The following is a 24026-nucleotide window of genomic DNA, read 5'->3' as shown; positions in this document are numbered from 1 at the left end:
ACAAGTTGTCTTATTTAAATCATCCCAACTTTATATACAAAAAAATTATTTGATTTCCTTCCTACTAAACACCACCTGTTGCTTCACGTGAATAACCGGGACATTGAGAAATGCCCTATTTCTTAAGTTACATACCCATTTCACGTGAATAACCAAGACATTGAGAAGATGGCCGAGTGGTTGAAGGCATAGCATTGGTACTGCTATGTAGGCTTTTGTTTACCGAGGGTTCGAATCCCTCTCTTTCCGTACTAATTTAACAATGTTACTGACCACAATGTATCAAATCAAATAACACTAGATATTATTATTCCAATGGTTATACCTTTCTTGGATATAGTTTTTCTATTTCGAATTTTTATGGTACAAAATGGACAAGAGATGAAAATCCCCCTACCGATCAATGATACATGAATAATAGAAAATTTTCCGAATCAAAACCTTACGATGGAATTCCAACGAAGGAGATGACGAAATTGTCCAAATAATATTCTACAACGATGAATTCATATCTTAATTACACAATAATCAAAACATTTCTATAATTAATATTAGAAACTAAATTCATTGAAAAAATGAAAAAATGAATAGGGAACTTTTCAAAAGAAGTATCAGAGATTTACTTCATTAGATTCAACAGAGAAGTACCAACCAAATGCAACGTCTCAACACAGTAGACAAAGAAAAAACTGGAATTTTTTTGGGTAATGACATGGTCACAACCATACTATGAGAAGAGCAGATGACTTGATCGGGAGCACAATCCACTTCATCACACAATGGATTACGACACTAAACATGTCATTCATAAACGTGACCGTTCAAGAAAAAGAAGAAAACAACCTATCCTATAACATTGCAATGTGATTCTTAAACTACAACAATGTAACGTTCAAATTCACCTCTCCTCCTCCCCTACTGCTCCTCCTTGCTTTCCTCTTCTTTTTTCTCTTCAGCAGCAGCAGGAGCCGCCGTCGTCGTCACCGTCGCCGTCGCTGCCACCACCGCCGTTGTCGCCGCCGCCGCCTCTGGTACTGCCGTAGCCGCAGTCATCAGAGAATCAAATTTCTCCGACTTCCCCAAAACTATCTCAATCTATCACGATACAAAGCAATTTGATGTCAAAACGAGAAAATTTGATAAGAATTCACAAATGAACTAACCTTGGCTTTCTGAACCAAACGGCCTTTGTTTTCATCTTTCATGCCAACGGTGGAAGTCAAAACTTCTATTTCATAGCAAAACCATATAAATATCAATAATCATCACCATTTTATATTACCAACAGAAATTAGCGTTAAAGATGAAGAAACAGAATTACTCTTCTCTGTAGCCAGTCCATTGTTCTTTAGAATCTCTGCAATTGTGACAACAGTAGTGATTGCTGTAACAATTCGAAGGATTCGATGCAAGAAAACCAAAAGTTCATCAGATATGATTCGTCAAGAACAATGTATATCGATAAGAGGAAAATTAAAACAGTACCCATTCCCAAGGCAGAAAGCTCCACCTCATTGTGTTGTTGAATGTACCTCTGAATCAAGAATCAGAACAATTACGTAAAAAACTCGTTGTCACCAAAAACAACCAAACAACATAGAAAACCAAAATCGGATGATTATGGAAGTTCTCATGACTTTGCTTTTGGTTTATCCAAAAGGCCTCGTATGAAGCATAACCCCTCTCAACAATCATCACCTCAAACAAAGTACACTATAGAGCCTCCCTCGAGTCCTATGGAGTCCTTGAACAGCCTCCTGTTAATCAAGGCTCAACTCCTTTTCTGGAGTCCTCGAACAAAGTACACCCTTTGTTCGAGAGTCACTTTTGACTACATTTTCGAGGCTCACAACTTCATTATACAACGCTTGAGAATTCTATTAACATAAATAAGTTAAGAGCATGACTCTAATACTATGTTAGGAATTACGACTCTCCACAATAGTATGATATTGTCTACTTTGACATGACTCTTATACCCTGTTAGAAATCATGACTCTCCACAAAAGTACGATATTACCCACTTTGACATGACTCTTATACCATGTTAAAAATCACGACTCTCCACAATGGTATGATATTATCTACTTTGACATGACTCTTATATCATGTTAGGAATCACGAATCTCTACAGTAGTATGATATTGTCCACTTTGAACATGAGTTCTCCTGACTTTTGGTTTTCCCAAAAGGCTTAATTAAACCTATGATCATTTCTTAAATTAGCCAGACTCCCTCCCAACAATCATCAACAGTAAATTTGTTCAGATCACAAAAAGAAGAACACAGATTGATGGATCGTTATTACATTATATATTTTCGATTCCATTTCTTGAGAACGAAACAAGAACAGAACAAAATCAGAATTCTCAGTGATTAAAATCAAACGAAAGAAGTAGGATTAGTATATATATACCTTAGCAAGATTAACGTAGAAGAAGAGGGGTTTCTTGGTGTTGGAAACCTGGATTCTGTTCTTCTTCTGTGTTTCAGTGGCGGCGGCCGCGGGTGTGGGGGTGGCTGCGGCTGTGGCTCCCGAAACTGCCATCGTCGCCATTGCTTCAGTTGTTCTTCACACTTCTAACTCTCTCGCTCTCACACAGATCAAAGAAACAGAGAGGATTTTCTTTTCTCGGAATTTTCTCGGGAAAATTCGAAGGAGCGGGAAAATTGAAGAGGGGCTCAGCCTTCGGGAAACTAGCTGCAAGTTGTTAAGAGGAATGATTTTATAGGGGGGGGGGGGGGAGAGGGAAAGTGACACGTGGCGGTGGTTTATTGGACGGTGAATATGGATGTTAGTTTTGTTTAAACCGTTATCTCCGGAATAAGAGATGGTCAAAAGCCACAGTATTTGTAAAGGCAGTTATTTTTCACAGATTCTCAAGTTCTTTCGCCTATTTTTCCATTACCCAAATTACCCTTTCTCTCTCTCTCTCTTTACTTAATATTTTATCTCAAATATAAATTAATAATATTTAACATTAAAAAGTTGAAAAAATAAATAAATATATTAATGCTATTTTTCAACGTAATATTTTAATATTTTTAAAAAAATTGGAGTATTTTTTAAAATGGTATATTTTACACCCAATATTATTGAAACTCCGAAAAAACTAAATAATTTTTTAGATATTTTTATTAATATAATATTTAATTTAAAATTTGCTTTAAATATTTCTAAATGTAATTATCCATCCTCTAAACATTTTGGACCATATTTATTTAAATGTAGTACTGGTTTATTCATGTGGTGTTACATATCCACTAACTTCTATCTCAATTCATCTGTGACTAACATGTAGTGTGCTACACCCGACAACTTACCGAACAATTTCTTTGTGCTTTTATTTTAATACTGAGGTCGCAATGAGGGAAATAGGGCTCTTATTGAAACGCTTTCCCTCCCTCAAAAGTTGACCATCTTTCAACACGTTTTCTTTATGTTACACTGCCATTTATCTTTCCAAAATCATTGAATACCATGAATACGAGTTAAGTGGATCTAAAAAAGTAATATTACGAATCTACCCTTTTTATTTTGAAAAACATTTTTTTTAAATAGAATGAGACTTTTTTTAGTCTCACGAACTAAAATTTATAAAATTTTCTTAGTACACTATGAGGCAGACCATCACGACCGACACAAGTTACACGAGAAATAATGAAAAAGGAATATTTTGATTATGCATCACATTTTCTATAGAAAATGATTTATATTGTTTAATCACATCAAGATCGTTCCAAATATATTACGTTGTGGGTGGGATTGTTTCGCTTTAAAAAAAAAAAAATTAAATGAATTTCAAATATATGACAATATATCTTTTAATCTGTGAAAATATCTTCCCTCTATTTGATCTTATCGATATAAATTGAAATGTATGTCGAATCGAACCATTATCTTTTGTGACACTCGAGTCAAAAAGAGATACATGAATAAATTGATACCACGTTCGATTGAAAGTAACCCTGATGATAACTGATAATTACTCGGTCAATTAAAATGATGAAATCCCAAACAAAGCCATCACACCCACCAATGGGTCCATTATTATTTCATTGCAAAAGAGACTTTCCAAAAGATGCTTGTGTTTGTGTGTTAATTAAGGGTTTTAATTTGGTGGGAGATAATTAGAAATTAACTTTGAGTAAAAGAATGATTAATCAATACTTATAATTATTTTCTATTTTATCTGTTGTGATTTTCTTGTTTACTCTAAATTGAAGGCTTGTTTGGCTCGCTCTAACGCTCGTTTATACGATAACGAGTGGAGTAAGAGGGCTAGACCCGAGAGAGGAGGGCTTGATGGGACTAAAAAACCTGAGATGGCAAAAACTCAACCATAAAAACTCCAAAATTAAACGTGTTTTGTTTGAAGTAATTTATGTTGGGTGACCTCTTAAAAAAATTATAAGACGGTTATAAGAATGTCAGAGTCACGAGATTAATTATGTTTGTTAGACGAACACGACTCTCCACAATAGTATGATAATATCCACTTTGAACATAAGCTCTCATGGCTTTGCTTTGAGATAGCCGATGTGGGACTTTCATCCACCAACACCTCCCTCAAACAAAGTATGTCTTCCCTTAATTAAGACTCGACTCCTTTTCTTTTGGAGTCTTAGTCATTTTTACTATGCCTTTGAGGAGTCGTTGACTCGACTCCTTTTCTTTTGGAGTCATTTGTTCGACATTTGAGGATTCTATTGGCCTCAACTCCTTTTCTTTTGGAGTCTTTTGTTCGACATTTGAGGATTCTATTGGTCTGACTAAGTTTAGGGCATGACTCTGATGCCATATTAGACGAACACGACTCGGCTACAATGGTATCATATTGTCCACTTCGAGTATAAGCTCTCATGATTTTGCTTTGAATTTCCTCAAAAAAATCTCATACCAATGGAGATAGTATTATTTAATTAAAGACCGATGATCATTCTCTAAATTAGGGGACGTGTGACTTTCCTCCACCAACTATGTGAACTAAATATATATTAAAAAAATTATTGGGACTTTATTTAATAAATTATCTTAAACCAAAATTATAATGTATTTAAACGCGAGTTGAGGATCTTCAATCTTCTCTCAAACACGATGACGTGGCAAAATTCGACATCGTTAATGTGGGCCCCACAGACCGAAGAATTTTTTTTTTTTTTTTTTTTTTTTTTTTTTGTCTTTTTGTGTGTTTTTGGCTCCACTAATTTTTCGAATTTATCCTAAAAATAAATAAATAAAGGGTGATATTTGGTTTATAATCTATAAATGAGCAAGCAAATTAGCAATAGACCGTCCAATCAAACAGCAAAACAAAACAGCGTTAAAAAGCTTTCATTTTCTGTTGTTGGAATTGTGCTTTCTTTTCCGTTCATTACGCTAACAAAAAGGAAAACCGCTAACATTGATTTCTAAAAAGGAAAACTAAATAAGGGAAGGGAAAAAAAAAAAAAAAAACAACCAAACAAACAAACCCCATTTTCAATTTTTTTTCTCTCATTTGTTTCGTTTTAGAAGGGGAAGGGGAGGGAGGAACAGGTCGGGGAGCCAGGGAAATCTTGTCAGATCGGCAGGGGAGCTGGTTTTTCAAGGTGGGTTCTTCTTCTTTCTGTGTTTTGAGCTCTCTAATGGCTGAAAAATGGCTTCCCCTGTTCTTGATGCACAGTTTTGAGTCTCTCAAATCTCTGTTTATGTTCGTTGTTTTGATTCTTGCGAAAATGGGTTTGAATCTCTGCATGTGTTTGTGGGGATTTTTGTGTGTGTTCTTTATGGACCCTTTTGATTTGGTGGGTCAATTCAAACTTTTGAAGTGTTCTTGCATTTGTTCTTCACGTTTTCCTTGCAAACAATGGATTAGATAACTTAGGATGTTTTTTTGTTTGTTTTTAAGGATTTGATTGTGATGTTGTTGGTGTGTTTGGTGCAGGGTCATGGGTAGGGAAATTGATGGTGTAATGGAGAAGCCAAATGGTTCTGTTGTGGTTTTAAATGGTGTTTCTCATGACAAAGTCCTTGTTTCCCCCAAAGTTATTGATTCGGAGGAACTCGGAAGCGAGGAGAATTCGGTTGTCGAAAGTTATCAAGAAAAGGAGAACAATGGTGTAGGAATCAGAAGCTCTAACCTTGATGCCAGTGTGTCTAGCTCTGTGTTTGCACCTGCGCCGGTGCTCGTGTCCGTGGAGAAGAAGGCGGAGAGGACTGTTGCACAGAAAATTAGTGACTTTAATAAGTCTATCTCGCCCAGGGCTATAGCTGTTAGTCCAAGAATTGTGCGAGTAAACCACAAGGCTCAGCAACCAACCGTGCAGGCTAGGGAAAAAGCAGCAATGAGCTCACAAACTATTGAGACCAAGCCTTCTCCAAAAACCGTTGTTGAGGCTTCTTCGACAACTGTTGTTGGGGCTTCTACGACAACTGTTGTTGAGGCTTCTCCCAACACCGTTGTTGAGGCTTCTCCCAAAACCGTTGTTGAGGCTTCTTCGAAAACCGTTGTTGAGGCTTCCCCGAAACCGGTTGTTGAGGCTCCCCCGACACCCGTTGTTGAGGCTCCCCCAACAACCATTGTTGAGGCTCCCCCGAAAACCGTTGTTGAGGCTCCCTTGAAAACCGTTGTTGAGGCTGCCCCGACAGTCGTTGTTGAGGCTGGTCCAAAAACTATTGTTGAGGTTTCCCCAAAAACCGATGTTGAGGCTTCCCCGAAAACCGATGTTGAGGCTCCCCTGAAGACCGTTGTTGAGGCTCCCCCAAAAATCGTTGTGGAGCCTTCTCCGACAACCGTTGTTGAGCCTCCTCCGACAACCGTTGTTGAGCCTCCTCCGAAAACCGTTGTTCAGGCTCCTACAAAAATCGTTGTTGAGCCTCCTCCGAAAATCGTTATTGAGCCTCCTCCGAAAACCGTTGTTCAGGCTCCTACAAAAATCTTTGTTGAGCTTCATCCGAAAACCGTTGTTGAGCCTCCTCCGAAAATCGTTGTTCAGGCTCCTCTGAAAACCGTTGTTGAGCCTCCTCCAAAAACCGTTGTTGAGCCTCCTCCAAAAACCATTGTTGAGCCTCCTCCAAAAACCGTTGTTCAGGCTCCTCTAAAAACCATTGTTGAGCCTCCTCCAAAAACCGTTGTTGAGCCTCCTTCGAAAACCATTGTTCAGACTCCTTCAAAAACCGTTGTTCAGGCTCCTCTGAAAACCATTGTTGAGGCTCCTCCAAAAACCGTTGTTCATACTCCTCTGAAAACCATTGTTGAGGCTCCTTCCAAAACCGTTGTTCAGGCTCCTTCCAAAACCGTTGTTCAAGCTCCTCTAAAAACCATTGTTGAGCCTCCTCCGAAAACTGTTGTTCAGGCTCCTTCGAAAACCATTGTTCAGGCTTCTTCAAAAACCGTTGTTCAAGCTCCTCTGAAAACCATTGTTGAGGCTCCTCCAAAAACTGTTGTTGAGCCTCCTCCGAAAATTGTTGTTCAGGCTCCTTCAAAAACCGTTGTTCAAGCTCCTCTAAAAACCATTGTTGAGGCTCCTCCAAAAACTGTTGTTGAGCCTCCTCCGAAAATCGTTGTTCAGGCTCCTTCAAAAACCGTTGTTCATACTCCTCTGAAAACCATTGTTGAGGCTCCTCCAAAAACCGTTGTTGAGCCTCCTCCGAAAATCGTTGTTCAAGCTCCTTCAAAAACCGTTGTTCAAGCTCCTCTGAAAACCATTGTTGAGCCTCCTCCAAAAACTGTTGTTGAGCCTCCTCCGAAAACCATTGTTCAAGCTCCTCCAAAAACCATTGTTCAGGCTCCTCCAACGACCATTGTTCATGCTTCCCTAAACACTATCAAATTGCAATCTCCCCACAGCCCAAAAAAGAATTCACTGGTAAGTTCAACTTGTACGAGTGTCGATGGAGCTACGTTTTGATCATACGTAAACTACTAGACGAAGTATATATGCTGTTGGAAAAGTAGCATAGGACTAGTTTATACACACATAATTCTGATGTTTCCCATGTCTACAGCCAAACTCACCTCAATCGTCGCGTAGATCTTCACATAACGATCTCAAGAAATATCACGAAGAAGAAGATCATTGGTCCATCGCCTCCTCGTATCCTCTTTTCGACAACTACCATATAGAATCGACTCTTTGTTCTGTATAATGCTTAGTTTATTCATATGATCAAATTTTGTTATCCTTAGCTCGTTCATAGCACCATTGCATCCGTTCAACAACTCAAATCTAAAGTAACTATCGGAACGGCTCCCACGTTTAGATCGGCTAAACGTGCTGATAAAAGGAAGGAGGTACCGACTTGTTTTATGAACTAAGACATCGTGATTATCTGTTTGCTTATGAAATTATATTTTTTGTGCAGTACTATAATAAGTTGGAGGAGAAACAAAAAGCCATGGAGGCAGAGAGAATCCAATACGAAGCCCGAATTAAGGTACTTTTGGATGGCATTCGCGTAATCATCGAACGATCATCTTGGTTTCGTCTTTGATTTACTGCTTTAAAATGGTTTCAGGAAGAGCAAGAAGCAGCAATCAAGCAGCTTAGGAAGGGATTAGTGATCAAAGCAAAACCAGTGCCCAACTTCTATTATGAAGGACCACCACCTAAGGTTGAACTCAAAAAGGTCAGCAATCAAAACTATGTACTGAAATGATCATTCCTGTCTTAGGTTGTATAAGTCGCTAAACGGTAAACCGGGATGCCCTTACGGGAAGGGCACTTCAAGAAGCATGTTATGTTAGGAATCACGAACCTTCACAATGGTATGATATTGTCCACTTTGAGCATAAGCTCTCGTGGGTTTGCTTTTGGTTTCCCCGAAAAGTCTCATATCAATGGAGATAGTATTCATACTTATAAACCCGTGATCTTCCCCTTAATTAGCCAATGTGAGACTCATCTTCCAACAATCCTCCCTTTGAGGTCTGTGGAGCCCTTGAATAGCTTCCCCGTAATCGAGGTTCGCCTCCTTCTCTGGAGCCCTTGAACAAAGTACATCATTTGTTTGACACTTGAGTCGCCTTTGACTACATCTTCGAGGCTCACAACTTCTTTGTTCGACACTTGAGGATTCTATTGACGTAGCTAAGTTAAGAGCATGACTTTGATACCATATTAAGAACCACGACTCTCCACAATGGTATGATATTGTTCACTTTGAGCATAAGCTCTCGTGGCTTTGCTTTTGGTTTCTCCAAAAGGCCTCATAGTATTCGTACTTATAAACCCATGATTTTTCCCTTAATTAACCAATGTGGAACTCCTCTCCCAAGAATCCTCCCTTCGAACAAGGTACATCATAGAGCCTCCATTGAGGTTCTATGGAGCCCTCGAACAGCCTCCTCTTAATCGAGGCTTGACTCCTTTTCTGGAGCCCTTGAACAAATTACATCCCTTTTCGACACTTGAGTCACTTTTAACTACACCTTCGAGGCTCACAGCTTCTTTGTTCGACACTTGAGAATTCTATTGACGTAGCTAAGTTAAGGGCATGACTCTAATACCATATTAGGAACCACGACTCTCCACAATGGTATGATATTGTCCACTTTGAGCATAAGTTCTACGGGTTTTGCTTTTAGTTTCCCCAAAAGGCCTCAGGTTTCTTTATGATGTAAAATTTTAACTAGAATCTTATGGCAGCAACCATTAACTCGACCAAAGTCTCCAAATCTAACTCGAAGGAAAAGCTGCAGTGACGTGACCAACTTAAACCTAGAGGAGAAAGGAAAAGTATGCGCACGAGCACATCGCCATGGCTTCGGTATTCACAGATCGGAATCAGCTAACAGCATAGCCCGCAAAAGTAAAACACAAGCCAATGGGCAATGCCAGCACAGTGAATCTTTTAAACATAGAAATCATGCGAAGCACGACAATGAGACAAGTAAAATGAGCTCTGCAACGACCGATCCACACGAAACTAATGTAGATATCCCGATTCAGTCGTGAACGCCTACATTTTCCCTAATGTGAGCTAAGGGAAAGAAAAAATGATGGGTTGAGGAGCAAAGAAAATAGCTTGTTTTCTTACATCTAATCACTTGAGTGAGTGAGCTGAGCTGAGCTGAAATGTATATGTTTTTTTCCCATTTTTTCTGAAAGTTAAATGATTTTACGACATATGAGAGAGATCATTGTGTATTACATGATACAGTGAAGTTAGAGAATGATTTTCTATGGCTTTTTTGGGTTTGTTTTCTACTTTTCATTGGAATTGATCTGTATTTTGATGTTCTTGAGATGATCATTGACAAAGTTTCAAATTATACGATTTTCATTCTCTAACTTTGAGCCATTTTGGTTGAAGTTTTGATGGTTATCCGCTTAAAATGTTGTATTATTTTTGTTTCGAGTTCAATCCCATGTGGGGTTGGCTCGATTTCCTTTCCTATCTAGATTAGCCTTGTTCGTGTGGGAAGGCGGTTGATGAGGATTAGGTAGTCACATAGTTTCATTATGGTCGGAGACGATGCGTTTTAGCATTGTACTTGTTGAATTCTCTACCTGTAGCAGCATTTAAGTAATGTTCTTTGATTTCACCGTGTTTCAGCATGTGATTTATAAATGGCTTTTGCATGAACTAGAATACCGTCTCTCTAACGCATAAATGGTTGGAGAGGTCAGATCTGAAGTGGGTAGTAAGACAGTTCTCTGTTTTATAACATGACTTTGCTTAGGTAACATTGTGTCTAGTGTGATAACTCAAGCTCATCGTTATCAAATATTGTCTTGTTTGGATCTTCCTTTTCAGGGTTCCCTAAAAATTTCAAAACGTGTCTGTTACGAGAGATTTTCACACCCTTGTAACGAATGTTTCGTTCTCCTCCCCAACCGAGGTAGGATCTCACAAAACGTCGCAGAAATTCATGCTTCCCTCACCTTTACTCGACACACATGTTTTCAGCTATTCCAATATATTCATCTATGATCATAGTTAGATCCACACAAAGATTTTGCACACATAATTGATCTTACTGTAAAGATTTTGAAGAATCGTGAAACAATTCATTGCATAATCAATAATAGCTTGAGCTATCATCTGAATAAAAAAAAATGCTTCTTTCTATATTTCATTGATATTTTTATGATATAATAGAAATGTCGATTCATCTCTTATGTCCATATCAAACCCATAAACATACAAACATACAGCTTATTAATAGAAATTTGGGCATGCATATGAAGATTTAAAAATTTTAAAACCTTGATCATAATTTTATATGAAATGGGTTCTATAAAATTTGTGTTAAAATGTTATGATTAGAGATTAAATTAGTAATTGAATCATCATTTTGAAGTTTGAAGGAACCAATGGTGACTAAATGGCGCGCAGCGGTGTGGAAATGGGGATTATTGAAGCCGTCTCCTCCTCTCATCCACTCGTTCCCCTCCAAAGATCATGTCTCCCTTCACTCATTCCATTTCCTCGTCCCTCATTCTTCAACCCTTCAAAATCCCTAAACCTTCGATTTTCTCCGCGAAGCCCTGCAGAAATTTCACTCTGATCGTAACATGTGATTCCCAATCCAAATCCAGAAAACCCGCCATGGATGGCCGCAAACCCACCTCCAAATTCCGTCGAAAATCTTCATACGGTACCTCAAGAAGGTCGATTCTGAAGAAGACTTTCAGTCAGGAGCAAGTGACCTTCACTTCTGCTCTCTCCGATGACCCCCTTATTGCTATTATCGGCGGCGGCATGGCCGGAATAATGTGCGCTCTGAGTTTGGAGAAAAGGGGTGTTCGATCCACCGTCTTCGACACGGTTGGTTATTACTTGGAAATCCTTTCATGTTTGAAATTTTCTCTAGTTTTGACAGATTATATACATGACTGCATCTGTTTCATGTTGTCCAGCATGATTGATTGAATTAGTTCTTGTAGTCTACATTTAACCATTATATTGTATTCATAATGAGAAATTTCTCGTTCATTAAGTTAAACAAACTCAGAGAGAGATAGAAGTAGGTATCTCAGAAGTTGGATATTGCAATTGAAAACTCATTGATAGGCGTTCTAGTGAATGGACTTGGATGCATCTTTTGAACCCCCTCTCATGGTAGTTGAAGATTGACAAACATTGGTAATCTAGGAGGGCTCATTTTGATTTTTCGTGTTTATCGCAGGGTGTTCATGGGTTGGGAGGAAGAATGGGGACCAGAAGTCTTGGTCCTGAGCCCCTAATCTTTGATCATGCGGCTCAGTTCTTTACAGTGACTGATAGCCAGTTTGCTCAGCTGGTGGATGGTTGGTTGGGTGCAGGTCTAGTTAAAGAGTGGAAGGGCGCTGTTGGAGAGCTTGAACTCGGTGGTCGGTTTGTTCCATTGTCTTCCTGTCCAAGGTATATTGGTACGAACGGGATGCGGCCGCTTGCTGACTCGTTGCTGTCTCAGGTGATTGAATTTTGCTTCTCTTTGGTTTAATTTTTAGGATAGATAATATGGAAACAGCAAAGATTTATGCACATAACTCTTTAGATTCCATGGTTTGATTATAGTTGAATGGTTTGCTGTTGTTTGGTATCCTACACTTCTTAAGTTTAGCATTTTTCCTCTAACTTCTCTACTTCTTCTACTATTTGGCTTTTGTTGCTAGACTTCTATGATTAATGTGATGCGGCCCTGCTGGATAAGTAAGCTGGAGCCATTTAATGGAATGTGGCACTTAAGTGAGAATGGAAAACCTTGCGGGCACTTTGATGCTGTTGTTATTGCACACAATGGTAAGCGGATGGCTCTTTCTTTCCTTTAGAGCATGAACACTCCAATTCTTTTTGGTTTTTGATGGTTGCTAGGTGGTTTGATTAAATGTTAGCGTTCGCTACCAAAACACGAATTTATGATGCAGGATGTTTATGTCATAGCTCAAGCCCACTGCTAGTAGATATTGTCATCTTTGGGCTTTCCCTTTTGGACTTCTCGTTAAGGTTTTTAAAATGTGTGTGCTAGGGAGAGGTTTCCACACGTTTCTAAAGAATGTTTTGTTCTCCTCCCCAACTGATGTGAATCTCACAATCCACTCCTCTTCGGCGATATGAGACCCCCTAATCCCCCCCCTTCGGATCTCAGTGTCCTTGCTGGCACACCACCTCGTGTCCATCCCCTTAGAGGCTCAACGTCCTTGCTAGTACACCACCCGGTTGTAAGGACCCTGGGATCCAAAGGGAGGTAGATTGGGGGGTCTGACATTGATTAGAGAAGGGAACGAGTGCCAACAAAGACACCGGGCTTGAAGGGGGTGGATTGTAAGACTCACATCAGTTGGGGAGGAGAACGAAGCATTCTTTATAAGGGTGTGGAAACCTTCCTTAGTCGACGCATTTTAAAAACCTTGAGGGGAAGTCCAAAAGGGAAAGTACAAAGAGGACAATATCTGCTAGCGGTGGGCTTGGGCTGTGATATATTATTACGGTCCGGCTGCAATCTTGATCAACATCTTATTTTTTCTGTTTCTTTACAATTGATTATAAGAACTTTGTCTTTAAGAATGATTAGTTTTTGAAAAGTTTGGTAATGTTGGCAGGCAAATGTGCTAATAGGCTGCTTGCAACATCTGGCTTGCCACTGATTGCTAGACAAATGAAGGTGCAAGTTTTGATAATCTTTCCAGCTTATTTAGTTTATTGATGAACAATAAGTACTTACAGACTCCTTATTTAATCATGTCTATTCTGTGTTTGTAGAGGCTAGAATTGAGTTCTATATGGGCCCTCCTTGCAGCATTTGAGGACCCTCTTCCTTTCACAGATGCTGCAGCTACACCATTTGAAGGAGCTTTTGTAAAAGGGGTTGATTCCATCTCATGGATGGCAAACAATAACAAGAAGTTCATGAACTTTCAGAAAGACGGGCCCCACTGTTGGACCTTTCTGAGTACTGCTGCATATGGGAAACAGAACAAGGTTCCACAGGTTGGCTTTCACCTGGCTATAAGGCTTGCCAACTCTTGCACATTACCTACATTCTTATCAAATGCTTCTTTTTTCTTTTTAATTATTAGTAATCTCTAATAACATTGCCATGATTATAGTCATCAACGGGTTGGTATTTTGGGGGCTCCGGATAGAACTTGGAGGAGAATGGAGCATTCTTTCTAGAAAATGGACTCTATATATGAAGAGAAAAGTGTGAGATCCCACATTGGTTGGAGAGGGGAACGAAACATTCCTTATAAGGGAGTGGAAACCTCTCCCTAGCAGACGTGTTTTAAAAACCTTGAGGGGAGCCCGAAAGGGAAAGCCTAAAGAGGGCAATATCTGCTAGCGGTGGGTTTGGGCTGTTAGAAATGGTATCAGAGCCAGACACTGGGTGGTGTGCCAACGGGGATGCTAGGCTCCCAAGAGGGGTGGATTGTGAGATCCCACATCTGTTGGAGAGGGGAACAAAGCATTTCTTTATAAGGGTGTGGAAACCTCTCCCTAGCATATGCGTTTTAAAAACCTTGAGGGGAAGCCCAAAAGGAAAAACTCAAAGAGGACAATATCTGCTAGCGGTGGTGGGTTTGGGCTGTTACAGAAAGAGTTCCTTTAACTCCATTTTTTTAGTTGACATTCGATATTTGTGTGTTCATAGCCTTTTTTGAAGCAACTTACCTCAACTCTTTTCTTCTTTTTTTTTTGGTTAAAATACTGATGGATATCAACTATGATGTTCTATTAGGAGAATATCCCAACTTCTACTGCTGAGAAAGTAAAGAAAAACATGCTTGAGGGTGTTGAAGCTGCCCTGGGATTGTCGAAAGGGTCGCTGCCAAAACCCGTTTACACCCGAGTTCAGCTATGGTAATTGGCAAAAACATAATCCACATGTAAACCAGACCGTTATTTGCTTTCTTTTATCGAGTTAAGCACGTGAGATTGGAGATTATGCTTAAGTTGTCACACGTGAACCATCGTGATCGCTTAAAAAATGGTTAATAGCTAATGTAGGTTCTCTATACAGGGGTGCAGCACTTCCTACTAATTCACCTAGTATTCCATGCATCTTTGATCCTCAAGGAAGAGCTGGTATCTGTGGTGATTGGCTACTGGGTTCAAATATAGAATCAGCAGCCCTAAGTGGGATAGCTCTTGGAAACCATGTAAGCTTCTTGAGTGTTCTTCATTTGTAATATTGCTTATTGTTTTTCCATGACTATCATTACGCTCCGAACAACATCCGAATCCGTGGCTTGCTATGCATTATATTTAACCAAAAACGGGATGTCATTGTAGATTGCGGATTACTTCCAAAGTGGCAGCGAACGTTCCGAAGAATTCGCCGTTGGTTTACATAACGAGTTTCAACCCATTGGAGGACATGATATTGGACAATTTCCAGGTTTGGGAACTGAAAAGCAGGCAGAAAGTACACTTGCATTTCAGCTCACCACTTGAATTTGTCCTTGCTCGACTCACGTAGTGTAGACCGTAACTCTGGTACGTATAATCTTCAATTCACAAGTCGTACAAACAAGTACAAGCTGTTGTTTTTTAACTTTCAGATTGGTTAGTCGTTCGAAAACATAAACGTTGCGAATAGACGTTGAATGATGATATGATGTACTCGAAATTCTTTCTCAACTTTGCTTTTGTTAGTGTTTGCAGAACTACAGCAGGGATGGATCTGTCGTCTCTGTCGATATTTTTGAAGAAACTCGAAATAGTAAGATGCAGAACCGAGGTGACTTAACGACTCCCCCCTGAGATCCATCGCAAGCAAATCATTAGTACGCCTTTCTTTTCAAAAATTCCTAGAATATGAGATCAGTACAATATAAGAATATAGGATTAGATCTCGTTCTATTTTGGTCTTTAAACTTTCAATCACTTTGGTTTAGTTTTGAATTTTTCGTGAATAGCTACTTTAGTCATTTTCTTCCCTTACTCGATCGGTAAAATGTTTATGTAGGAGGGTCGAGTTTCAAATTTAGAAACAAATTGAAATTTGGGCTAATTCATGAGTTGAATGGCAGAGATTGAAGTTTGAAGGGCATGAAGATGGCGTCATTTTTAGGGGATAAGCAGAGAAGATGTTGGCTATATGGCTCCCTATGTTACTCCCTCTTCTTTGGGTATGGAATCTGATACTTAATCACTATACAAACTTTCCTTCTCTCAATTTTTGCTTTACATTTTGAATTTCAATCATCAAACCCCAAACCTAAAAGCTTCAATTTTTTTAACTTTATCAAGAATTTCCTGATCTTCTAACCGGAGAGATGTCCAGTCAATAGGACAAATCGTGGTCTTCTGACCGGAGAGATGTCTATGTCCATAGGACGAACCGTGGTCTTTTGACCGGAGAGATATCTATGTCCATAGGACGAATCATCGTGGTCTTCTGACCGAAGAGATGTCCATGTCCATAGAACGAGTCGTCATCTGAGCTACTTGTTTCAATCTCTATTTTCGTAAAATTTTCTATTCATTTTTAGGGCTGAAATTTCTTGGAGTAAATTTGCATGACCATACATTCCTTTTCCTCATATCTTTTTGTTGTTTTTTATTTTAAGATTTTTTTTTTTCAAAATGATTTTTATTTAAAAAGGTAAAATATTCTAATAAATTCAATAATAATTTACTACTTTTCCAACACGGAATAAAAGTCAAATATATTTCAATAGTGTAAATATATATATATATATATATATATATATATATATATATATATTTAATTTGGAGGCTCCCTCCATTTTCTATTAATTTAAGTAGTTACGAACATCTAATTTTAAAAAATAATCATATAAAAAAAAATAGCTATTTAATAAAATGATAATAACCGAAAATGGGCTATTAATTTAATTATTGAAAATAAATTAAAATTTTACTGTATTGTTAACGGCAGTCTCGATGTTAAAGCAAAAAAACAATATGAAAAAATTATTTATTTACAATAAAGAAAAGAAAAATCATTTTAATAAGGCTCCAAAAAGTGTAGGACTTTGGTAAGCAATTTAAATCCTACGTGGATTGTAATCGCGTGCGACGCACGTGAGTCATCCAGATATCAAAACGGCGTTACAGAGAATAAACGCCTCACAATACGAGAAATCCGCCATTGAAGCAAACCTTCGAAGCTTTTACGCTCATCTCTAGAATAAACCAATCAGAATCCCAAGCTAAACAAACATAGAAGAGAGATAATCACTGTATTTGGAGAACAGATCAGAAGATTTGATTTGATAAACCCTTGAATTTATCAAACTGGAAATTTCAATAAAAATAGTGTATAGCAACGATTGCATCTCATGTTCCTAATTTACATCGCTACGAACTAGTAGTAAGTAACAAACAAACCCTAGAATTTAATCAAAAACCCTAACAATTCATTTCTTGACTTTCCTTGCCTGGACTTTCCTCGCCGGAGACTTTACAGTCTTTGGCTTCTTCGCCGCTACCTTCTTCGCCTTCGCCGCCGGTGCAGCTTTCTTTCCTGGCGAAGTTCGTGACAGTGTTTTCGCAACTTTAGCGGGCTTTGCAGCTGGCTTAGGCTTCGGAGCGACCTTCTTAACCTTTTCTGCCGCCTTACGCTTGGCTGGAGCGACGGCCTTTGGTTTCGCGACGACCTTCGATTTAGCGGCTGCCTTTGGCTTCGCAACGACCTTTGGCTTAGGTTTCACAGCAGTTTTAGCCTTCGGTTTAGCGACGGCGGCCTTCTTTACGCTTACAGCCGCCTTGAGTTTAGAGCTTGCTGGCTTCTTGGCGACAACTGGCGCTGCTGCAGCTTTCGAGCGCGCTGATGGAAGTTTGTAGGAGTTCTTGACCTTAACGAGTTTATCAGCGGCAACTAGCTTCTTCAGATGAACGAGCAAGAGCTTCCTGAAATTGGACGGCAATTGTTTATGCTTCTCTTCGCTGAATTTCGTAATGGCGTACTGACTCGAGCCGGTCCTCTCCTTCAGCGACACAATCGCTTCGCTAATCATCTGTAGAACAATTTCAAAATTCGATCAGATCAGAACGTAGAAATAGAATAAACAAACATTATCGATCAACACAGAGATCAATTCCTCATACCTCAAAGAAAGGAGGATGAGTCGGCGAAGATCTGGTCCTCTTCGCACCAGATGGTTTCTTAGCCTTCGAAGCTTTAGAAGCCGCAGCTTTCTTCGACTTCGAATCGTTCTCCACTGGCTGCGCCACCGCAGCCACGGTGGCGGGAGCATCGGAGGAGGCAACAGGATCAGCGGCGGAAGACATTATTGGAATCGATAAATAGCTTGAACTCGAAACGTTAGCTAAAGAGCGAGAGAAAGAGGAATCGATTTTAGAGAGAGAAAACTCGATGAGGAGAGAGATGGTTGGGGGCAGTTTATATAATCAAATGGAGTCATGCTACTGCGATATGATTGGTCCAAATACTTTCGACGCGGATCGAGATCCTAGTAGAAATTTAAATATTAGCCGTTAGATCTAGGATTTAATCCACGGTGGGAAATGAAAGTAGGGGTTAAGAATGGATATGGATGAGCAAGTTCAATATGAAAATGGGAGTTTTTTTATGTGTTTTTCACTTGACTTCTTAAGGCCATAACTTGTTCAATACTTGATGAATTTTAGTGATCTTGAGATGGTTTTGTAGCTTAGAATCTAAGCTTTCAAATGAATGTAATTTCAAGTTGTTCGGTGCCCTATATCAAAAGTAATTGAGTTTCTCGTGAATACCGGTTGAAATTAGGATTTTTTCAACATATTTCGCGTTATCAGTTGATTTGAATACAAAATTTGAAATTCATCGTCTAATTTTCTTTCACTATCTTAACTACCTTCTCGATCGTTCGAGTGGTCTAAAAATTGAAAGTTTTTATCAACGTTAGATGTGAATTTTTTTAACTCAAACTCTATCAAAGTTGCACACGTTAATAGTGGATAATATTTAGTATTAACGAGCGTCAACTTTATTGAAAGTAAACATGTAATAATAAAGCGAAACAATCGATTTTTTTTCTTTGCTCGCCTCTCTCGGTGAAAAGTATTGCGCCAACGTACACGTTGGTTGGTTCTTTTTAAGAACTTTAAAATGATTTGTAGAGTCGAATCACTTACCTAATTGGATGATAACATTATGTAATAGGGATTGAGTGTTCGTAAGAAAAGACGTTACTATTTTTGTAGCGTTTCAATGCTACCTTAAGTATTCTAAATCGAAGACTTGCATTCGACACTAGACGCAATATTACTAGTACGAATATTCTTCTTTAGAAACATTGCAATTCAACTAGTTTTTCGATAAGGCGAACGTTTGATTCATAGTCGTGGTTCTTAGAAGTCAAGATAACCACTATAACAATTTCTTGAAGTGTGATTCATAGTATGAGGTCATAATCATTCGTAAAATATAGTAGAAATGATGATCGTAGAACATTAAACAACATAGTATCAAGATCCGTGCAAATCAATATAGTAGAAACCATGATTGTAGAACATTACACTCCTGGAATGAGAGATTTACCAATACTAATACCATCTGAAAAAGGGAGAAACAAAGTCTGATTGTAGAACATTGAATAATATGGTATAAAGATTCGTGCAAATCAATATAGCAGAAACAATGATCGTAGAACATTACACTCTTTGAATGAGAGATTTACCAATACTAATACCATCTGAAAAAGGGAAAAACAAAGTCTGATTGTAGAACATTGAACAGCATGGTATCAAGATCTGTGCAAATCAATACAGTAGAAACGATGATTGTAGAACATTACACTCGTGGAATGAGAGATATACAAATACTAATACCATCTGAAAAAGGGAAAAATAAAGTATCGTAGAACATTGAACAACATGGTATCAAAATCCGTGCAAATCAATATAGTAGTAACGATGATTGTAGAACATTACACTCCTAAAATGAGAAATTTACCAATACTAACACCATCTGAAAAAGGGAAAAACAAAGTCTGATATCAAGAGCATTAACAGGTCCATTGCTCGACGAGAGTACAACCTAAATTACCAATACTAATACCATTTAAAAAAAAGGAAAAAACTAAACCTGATATCGAGAGCATTAACAGGTCCATTGCTCGACGAGGTACAACCCAAATTAGGAAATATACACATCAATGGCAATGATCATTCCAGCCCCTAATATCTTAACATCTAATCAGCAACATTCGAAGGATGCAGAAAGAAAAACCCACTTAAGAGAAATGAAAAACTAACTTGATCATCTGAGACAGCTCCTAGAATATAGCACGTGCACGTACCTGTTCTTTGCAAAGAGCTAAAATATTCTGTGAGTATAACTTTATCATAAGGAACAGGCAGCAGGCTGAATTTGAGTCTGATCAAGTTTGTTGTGTGTGAATTACAGATTCCAATGCGTATACTGTCCAATGAAAACATCCAGAAACACCCAATAGCTAATACCAACATAAATACAACGCTCCCTGAAGTTCAACATGCTTGAACTACTATGGTTTTTGTTTGTTCACTGGTTAGGCACCTTGTTCAGGGGACACAGGAACGATGTCGAAGAGGTTTTCGCGCATTATCGTCCTTGTGGATGGAGAAGTTGAGAGAAGATTGCAGTACTATTTTGTTCACTGGATTGAAGTGAGTCTTGGTCATTTCCAAGGTTGAGGTTGTTGTAATGTGCAGCCATGTTTTCGTTTATGTGGCTATCTTCATCATTTATCCTCGAACTATGACTCGAGCCACCGCCATTGGCATTTTCATGAAGTTGGAAAGCAAATTCAAGGTTCCACAATACATCGCCCATAGACGGTCGCTCGGCTCCATGATCATTCAGGCATTTCTCAGCTATATCTGCAAACTTGTTCAAGCTTTCAGGGGTGATTTTACCTTTGAGGTGAGGGTCGATGAGATCCTCAAGAACTCCTTTTCGTTTGCAGTGCAACGCCCATTCCGCAAGACTAACCTGTTCCCTTGGCAGGCTTGGATTTAGAGCAGGCCTTGCACACAACACTTCAAACAGGACAACCCCAAAAGAATAGATATCAGATTTTTCAGTCAGTTGTTGCCTCCGGAAGTACTCTGGATCTAAGTAGCCAAAGCTACCCTTAACTACCGTGCTAACATGACCATGAGCCATGTCCGGACCAGTTTTCGATAGCCCGAAATCGGAAACCTTTGCAACCCAGTTTTCATCCAAGAGAATGTTGGTAGTTTTAACATCTCTATGAATGATGGTGTACTGCCCTCCTGTGTGAAGGTAGTGAAGTCCTCTAGCTGCTCCAATACAAATCTCCAGCCTTTGCTTCCATGAGAGACGAGTTTTGTTGTTGGTCTTATACAGATGCTCCCTCATAGTTCCTAAACCCATGTAATCATAAATTAAACACATCTCATTGTCTTCATCACAAAAACCAATCAAGGATACCAAGTGCTTGTGTCTCAGCTTCGAAAGCAAATCAATTTCCGTAAGGAACTCATGAACTCCTTGTTCTGATGACGGGTTCGACCTTTTAATAGCAACTTTTGTTCCTCCATCAATCACTCCCTTGTACACCTTCCCAAATCCTCCAACCCCAATCACATTAGATTCACTAAAGTTCTTGGTAGCATGTAAAATCTCTGGAAGCGAGAAATGCCGAGCCAAACCTTGAGCCAAATTGCTTGCAGTACTCTTCCCCGACACCGTTGATTTGCTCCCAGTCGAATGTGAGTTCCCATAGATCGGTAACCAGCTAGTTGTATGTGGATCAGTCCTTGACCTTCCGTTCTTCCTATAGTAAACTGCAAAGCAAATTGCAATCACAACAAAAACTGCAGCCGCCCCTGCAGCCCCACCAATGACTTCAGCACTGTTGCTCTTTGCTTCAAAATTTCTCTCTGTTTGACTCTCAATCTTCATCCTCAAGGCTGAGGGTTGAGGGTTCTTCCCTGCCAAGTTCTTCCCGGATTCAAGCTTGAATATCTCGGCCCCATTCAACATAGCATCCGCATATTCAGGCCCATCCGACAGCCTAGGATGCAATGCCAGCTGAATCTGTTGCATTGATGGTGCTTCTGGAGAAAACACAACATAATCCCTGAATTTAGGAACCCCCGCGGCACCTGCCCAAGCTATCACATCGATCCCGTTCGCATCTGCAGTTTGATTGTTAATGAACACATCAAACACCACCTGATTTGGCTTACTCATATACAGATCACAGAAATGTAACCTCACAAGATACATGAACCCGGGATCAATATTAGGAAACAACCATGTCAGATTGAAATTCACATTCACACCATTTAATGTACCCATTGATCTCAAGGACCTGTAAAGTTCTACAGGTGCAATATACTTCGGCATATCTCTATAATGAATCACCAAACTCTTGGAAGCTTCAACTGTAACGCCCTCAGAAGCACCATAAAGATAAGGAAAGTCATCATACCATGCTCTACTCAGGCCGGAATCATTCGCTGGAGAAATATAGCTCCCGCCGACATTCAATCTTACCATCGTCTGCATACTCGACGGGGCCAAATCCATGATGCGGTCCCCTACACCCACCATTCTAGCCTTCCCATAGATCTCCGGCATTTGAATCAATTCAATCCCATTAACAAAGGCAAATCCAGAAACAGGCGTGAATGTCAAACTCAGGGATTCAGATTCGGAAGCCGCGAGTGAAAATTCGCGAACAATGTAGGCCTGAGTGAAGGCCTGACATGTGAGATAAGCACTGAAATTCTTCACAAGGATCAAATCATTGACAACGACGGTGAAATAAGAACTTGCAGAATCATGAGGGCCGTATGTGGAAGGGTAAAAATGGAGTCGAAGCCAGTAGCGATTACCAGGTTTGATCAGAAATTTATAAGCCGTCACTGCCGTAAACACCCTAGCCTCCATGTACGGAACCTGCGAAGTCATGGACGGATCTTGAAATCCAGCAGGTGCGGCTAGGGTATTTTTGCTGTCGAGGAATTTGGAATCGGAGGTCCATTTTCGGCCATTATCATCCGTGGCCTCATCATTAGAACCACAACTCAACAACAATGCCTGATCGGAAGCCACAACAGAAACAGAGTGAAAGCCATTAAATAGCCCTAGCAAGACGAAGAAGAGAGAAAACATCACATAGGTATTGACATTCATATGTGCATAATATCTTCGGCGTACAGGAAAAGAAATTGACCAAGAAAACAAAAGGGGAAAGAAATCGAAAGAAGAGAGAAGGGGAAAAATGGAGGAAAACCCTTCTTCCCTGCACGCCAGAGGAAAAGAATGACCCAATGGGTTCGCTAGTTTAGGTTTCTTCTACAGGAATCTTAACCTAACACATCTCTAATCAACAATGGAGGAGGTGCTTTAATGGCATAAGGGAGATCGTTGGGTTGAAGGAGGCATCAAGAAGTTCTTTCAAACAGACGGAGACAACGGAATCCAGCTATTTTTGGATTCTTACAGAAACTTTTCAGTTTGGAGGAAAGGGGTTTTAATCTCAGAAAGAAAGAACATCGCGGGAAATGAAAATCTTCGCCGGATCGTCTTCTTCCATCGTCGTCCTCATCGTGCAGAAATAGGGTTTCTGGTCTGTTCCTGCTTTCTCTCTCTTCTATCTCTCTCTAAACCGCGTGAACTGTTACAAACAAACGGGAAATTTGAATTTGGCTATATATATAGCTGAGTTTTTTTTTTTCTATTTTTATTTTATAGCTCTAAAGGTTAAATTATACCAAATAATTATTAATTTGTCCTTTTTTTTTTTTTTTTTTAATTTTATTTTAATCCTTAAATTTATATCCATTATCATTTTAAATGTGGATATTTAATTTTTCATCGTTATAATTTTAAAATTAAAAAAATTAATCAAAATATAAGTATGCTTAATATTGTAATCTATAAATTAAAAAGAAAAAAGAAAATAGAAAATAGAAAAAATATTAATTATTCTGGTCCAAAATTCGAAGCAAACCCGTCTCTAACACGTTTGAAAATCTTATTTTGCTACGATTGAGGTTTGATTCAAGGTCGATCAAATCTCGTTGGCTGGTTGGTTGGTTGCCATTTGTTCTTACCAGTCGATTGTGGTCGGTTTCGATTATACATCAAATCATTATTGTCGTTTACGTTACAAAAATACGATAAATT

General features: G+C 39.1%; 4 protein-coding genes and 1 pseudogene across 7 annotated transcripts; 2 read left to right on the top strand and 3 right to left on the bottom strand.

The window, feature by feature from the left end:
* Positions 1-596: 596 nt before the first annotated feature.
* On the bottom strand, positions 597-2693 carry LOC111804826 (uncharacterized protein At2g34160-like). Its single transcript, XM_087128483.1, has 5 exons — positions 2417-2693; positions 1486-1534; positions 1322-1384; positions 1164-1228; positions 597-1095 (listed from the first exon to the last, which is right to left on the bottom strand). Exons 1-5 carry the CDS (start codon positions 2555-2557, stop codon positions 916-918), a joined length of 498 nt encoding a protein of 165 aa, XP_086984609.1. The 5' UTR covers positions 2558-2693; the 3' UTR covers positions 597-915.
* Positions 2694-5432: 2739 nt separating this feature from the next.
* On the top strand, positions 5433-10256 carry LOC111784843 (uncharacterized). The gene is made up of 7 exons (XM_087128482.1): positions 5433-5592; positions 5928-7851; positions 7991-8079; positions 8183-8276; positions 8348-8419; positions 8501-8611; positions 9631-10256. Exons 2-7 carry the CDS (start codon positions 5932-5934, stop codon positions 9937-9939), a joined length of 2595 nt encoding a protein of 864 aa, XP_086984608.1. The 5' UTR covers positions 5433-5592; positions 5928-5931; the 3' UTR covers positions 9940-10256.
* A 1050-nt stretch (positions 10257-11306) lies between these two features.
* LOC111785275 (FAD/NAD(P)-binding oxidoreductase family protein) lies at positions 11307-16088 on the top strand. 4 transcript variants are annotated; one of them, XM_087128276.1, is made up of 10 exons: positions 11307-11755; positions 12117-12383; positions 12586-12712; positions 13513-13574; positions 13673-13900; positions 14649-14770; positions 14931-15069; positions 15203-15406; positions 15566-15650; positions 15943-16088. In XM_087128276.1, the coding sequence occupies exons 1-8, from the start codon at positions 11390-11392 to the stop codon at positions 15362-15364; spliced, it is 1473 nt and encodes a 490-aa protein (XP_086984402.1). In that variant the 5' UTR covers positions 11307-11389; the 3' UTR covers positions 15365-15406; positions 15566-15650; positions 15943-16088. The 4 variants fall into 4 exon arrangements, with proteins under 4 accessions (XP_086984402.1, XP_086984401.1, XP_023521449.2 ...); XM_087128275.1 differs by having other exon boundaries at positions 15566-15696; XM_023665681.2 differs by having other exon boundaries at positions 11308-11755; positions 15575-15650.
* Positions 16089-17164: 1076 nt separating this feature from the next.
* Positions 17165-18264, bottom strand: LOC111806158 (uncharacterized). The gene is made up of 2 exons (XM_023691529.2): positions 17987-18264; positions 17165-17895 (listed from the first exon to the last, which is right to left on the bottom strand). Exons 1-2 carry the CDS (start codon positions 18167-18169, stop codon positions 17296-17298), a joined length of 783 nt encoding a protein of 260 aa, XP_023547297.2. The 5' UTR covers positions 18170-18264; the 3' UTR covers positions 17165-17295.
* A 1585-nt stretch (positions 18265-19849) lies between these two features.
* Positions 19850-23511, bottom strand: LOC111785277 (receptor-like protein kinase ANXUR1 pseudogene; annotated as a pseudogene).
* Positions 23512-24026: the final 515 nt, after the last annotated feature.

The sequence above is a fragment of the Cucurbita pepo genome, chromosome 11 (genome assembly GCF_057944985.1).
Source record: "Cucurbita pepo subsp. pepo isolate OVF chromosome 11, ASM5794498v1, whole genome shotgun sequence".
NCBI lineage: Eukaryota > Viridiplantae > Streptophyta > Magnoliopsida > Cucurbitales > Cucurbitaceae > Cucurbita > Cucurbita pepo.
The sequence above is the reverse complement of the archived record's forward strand: the minus strand, read 5'-3'. Positions and strand labels throughout refer to the sequence as shown.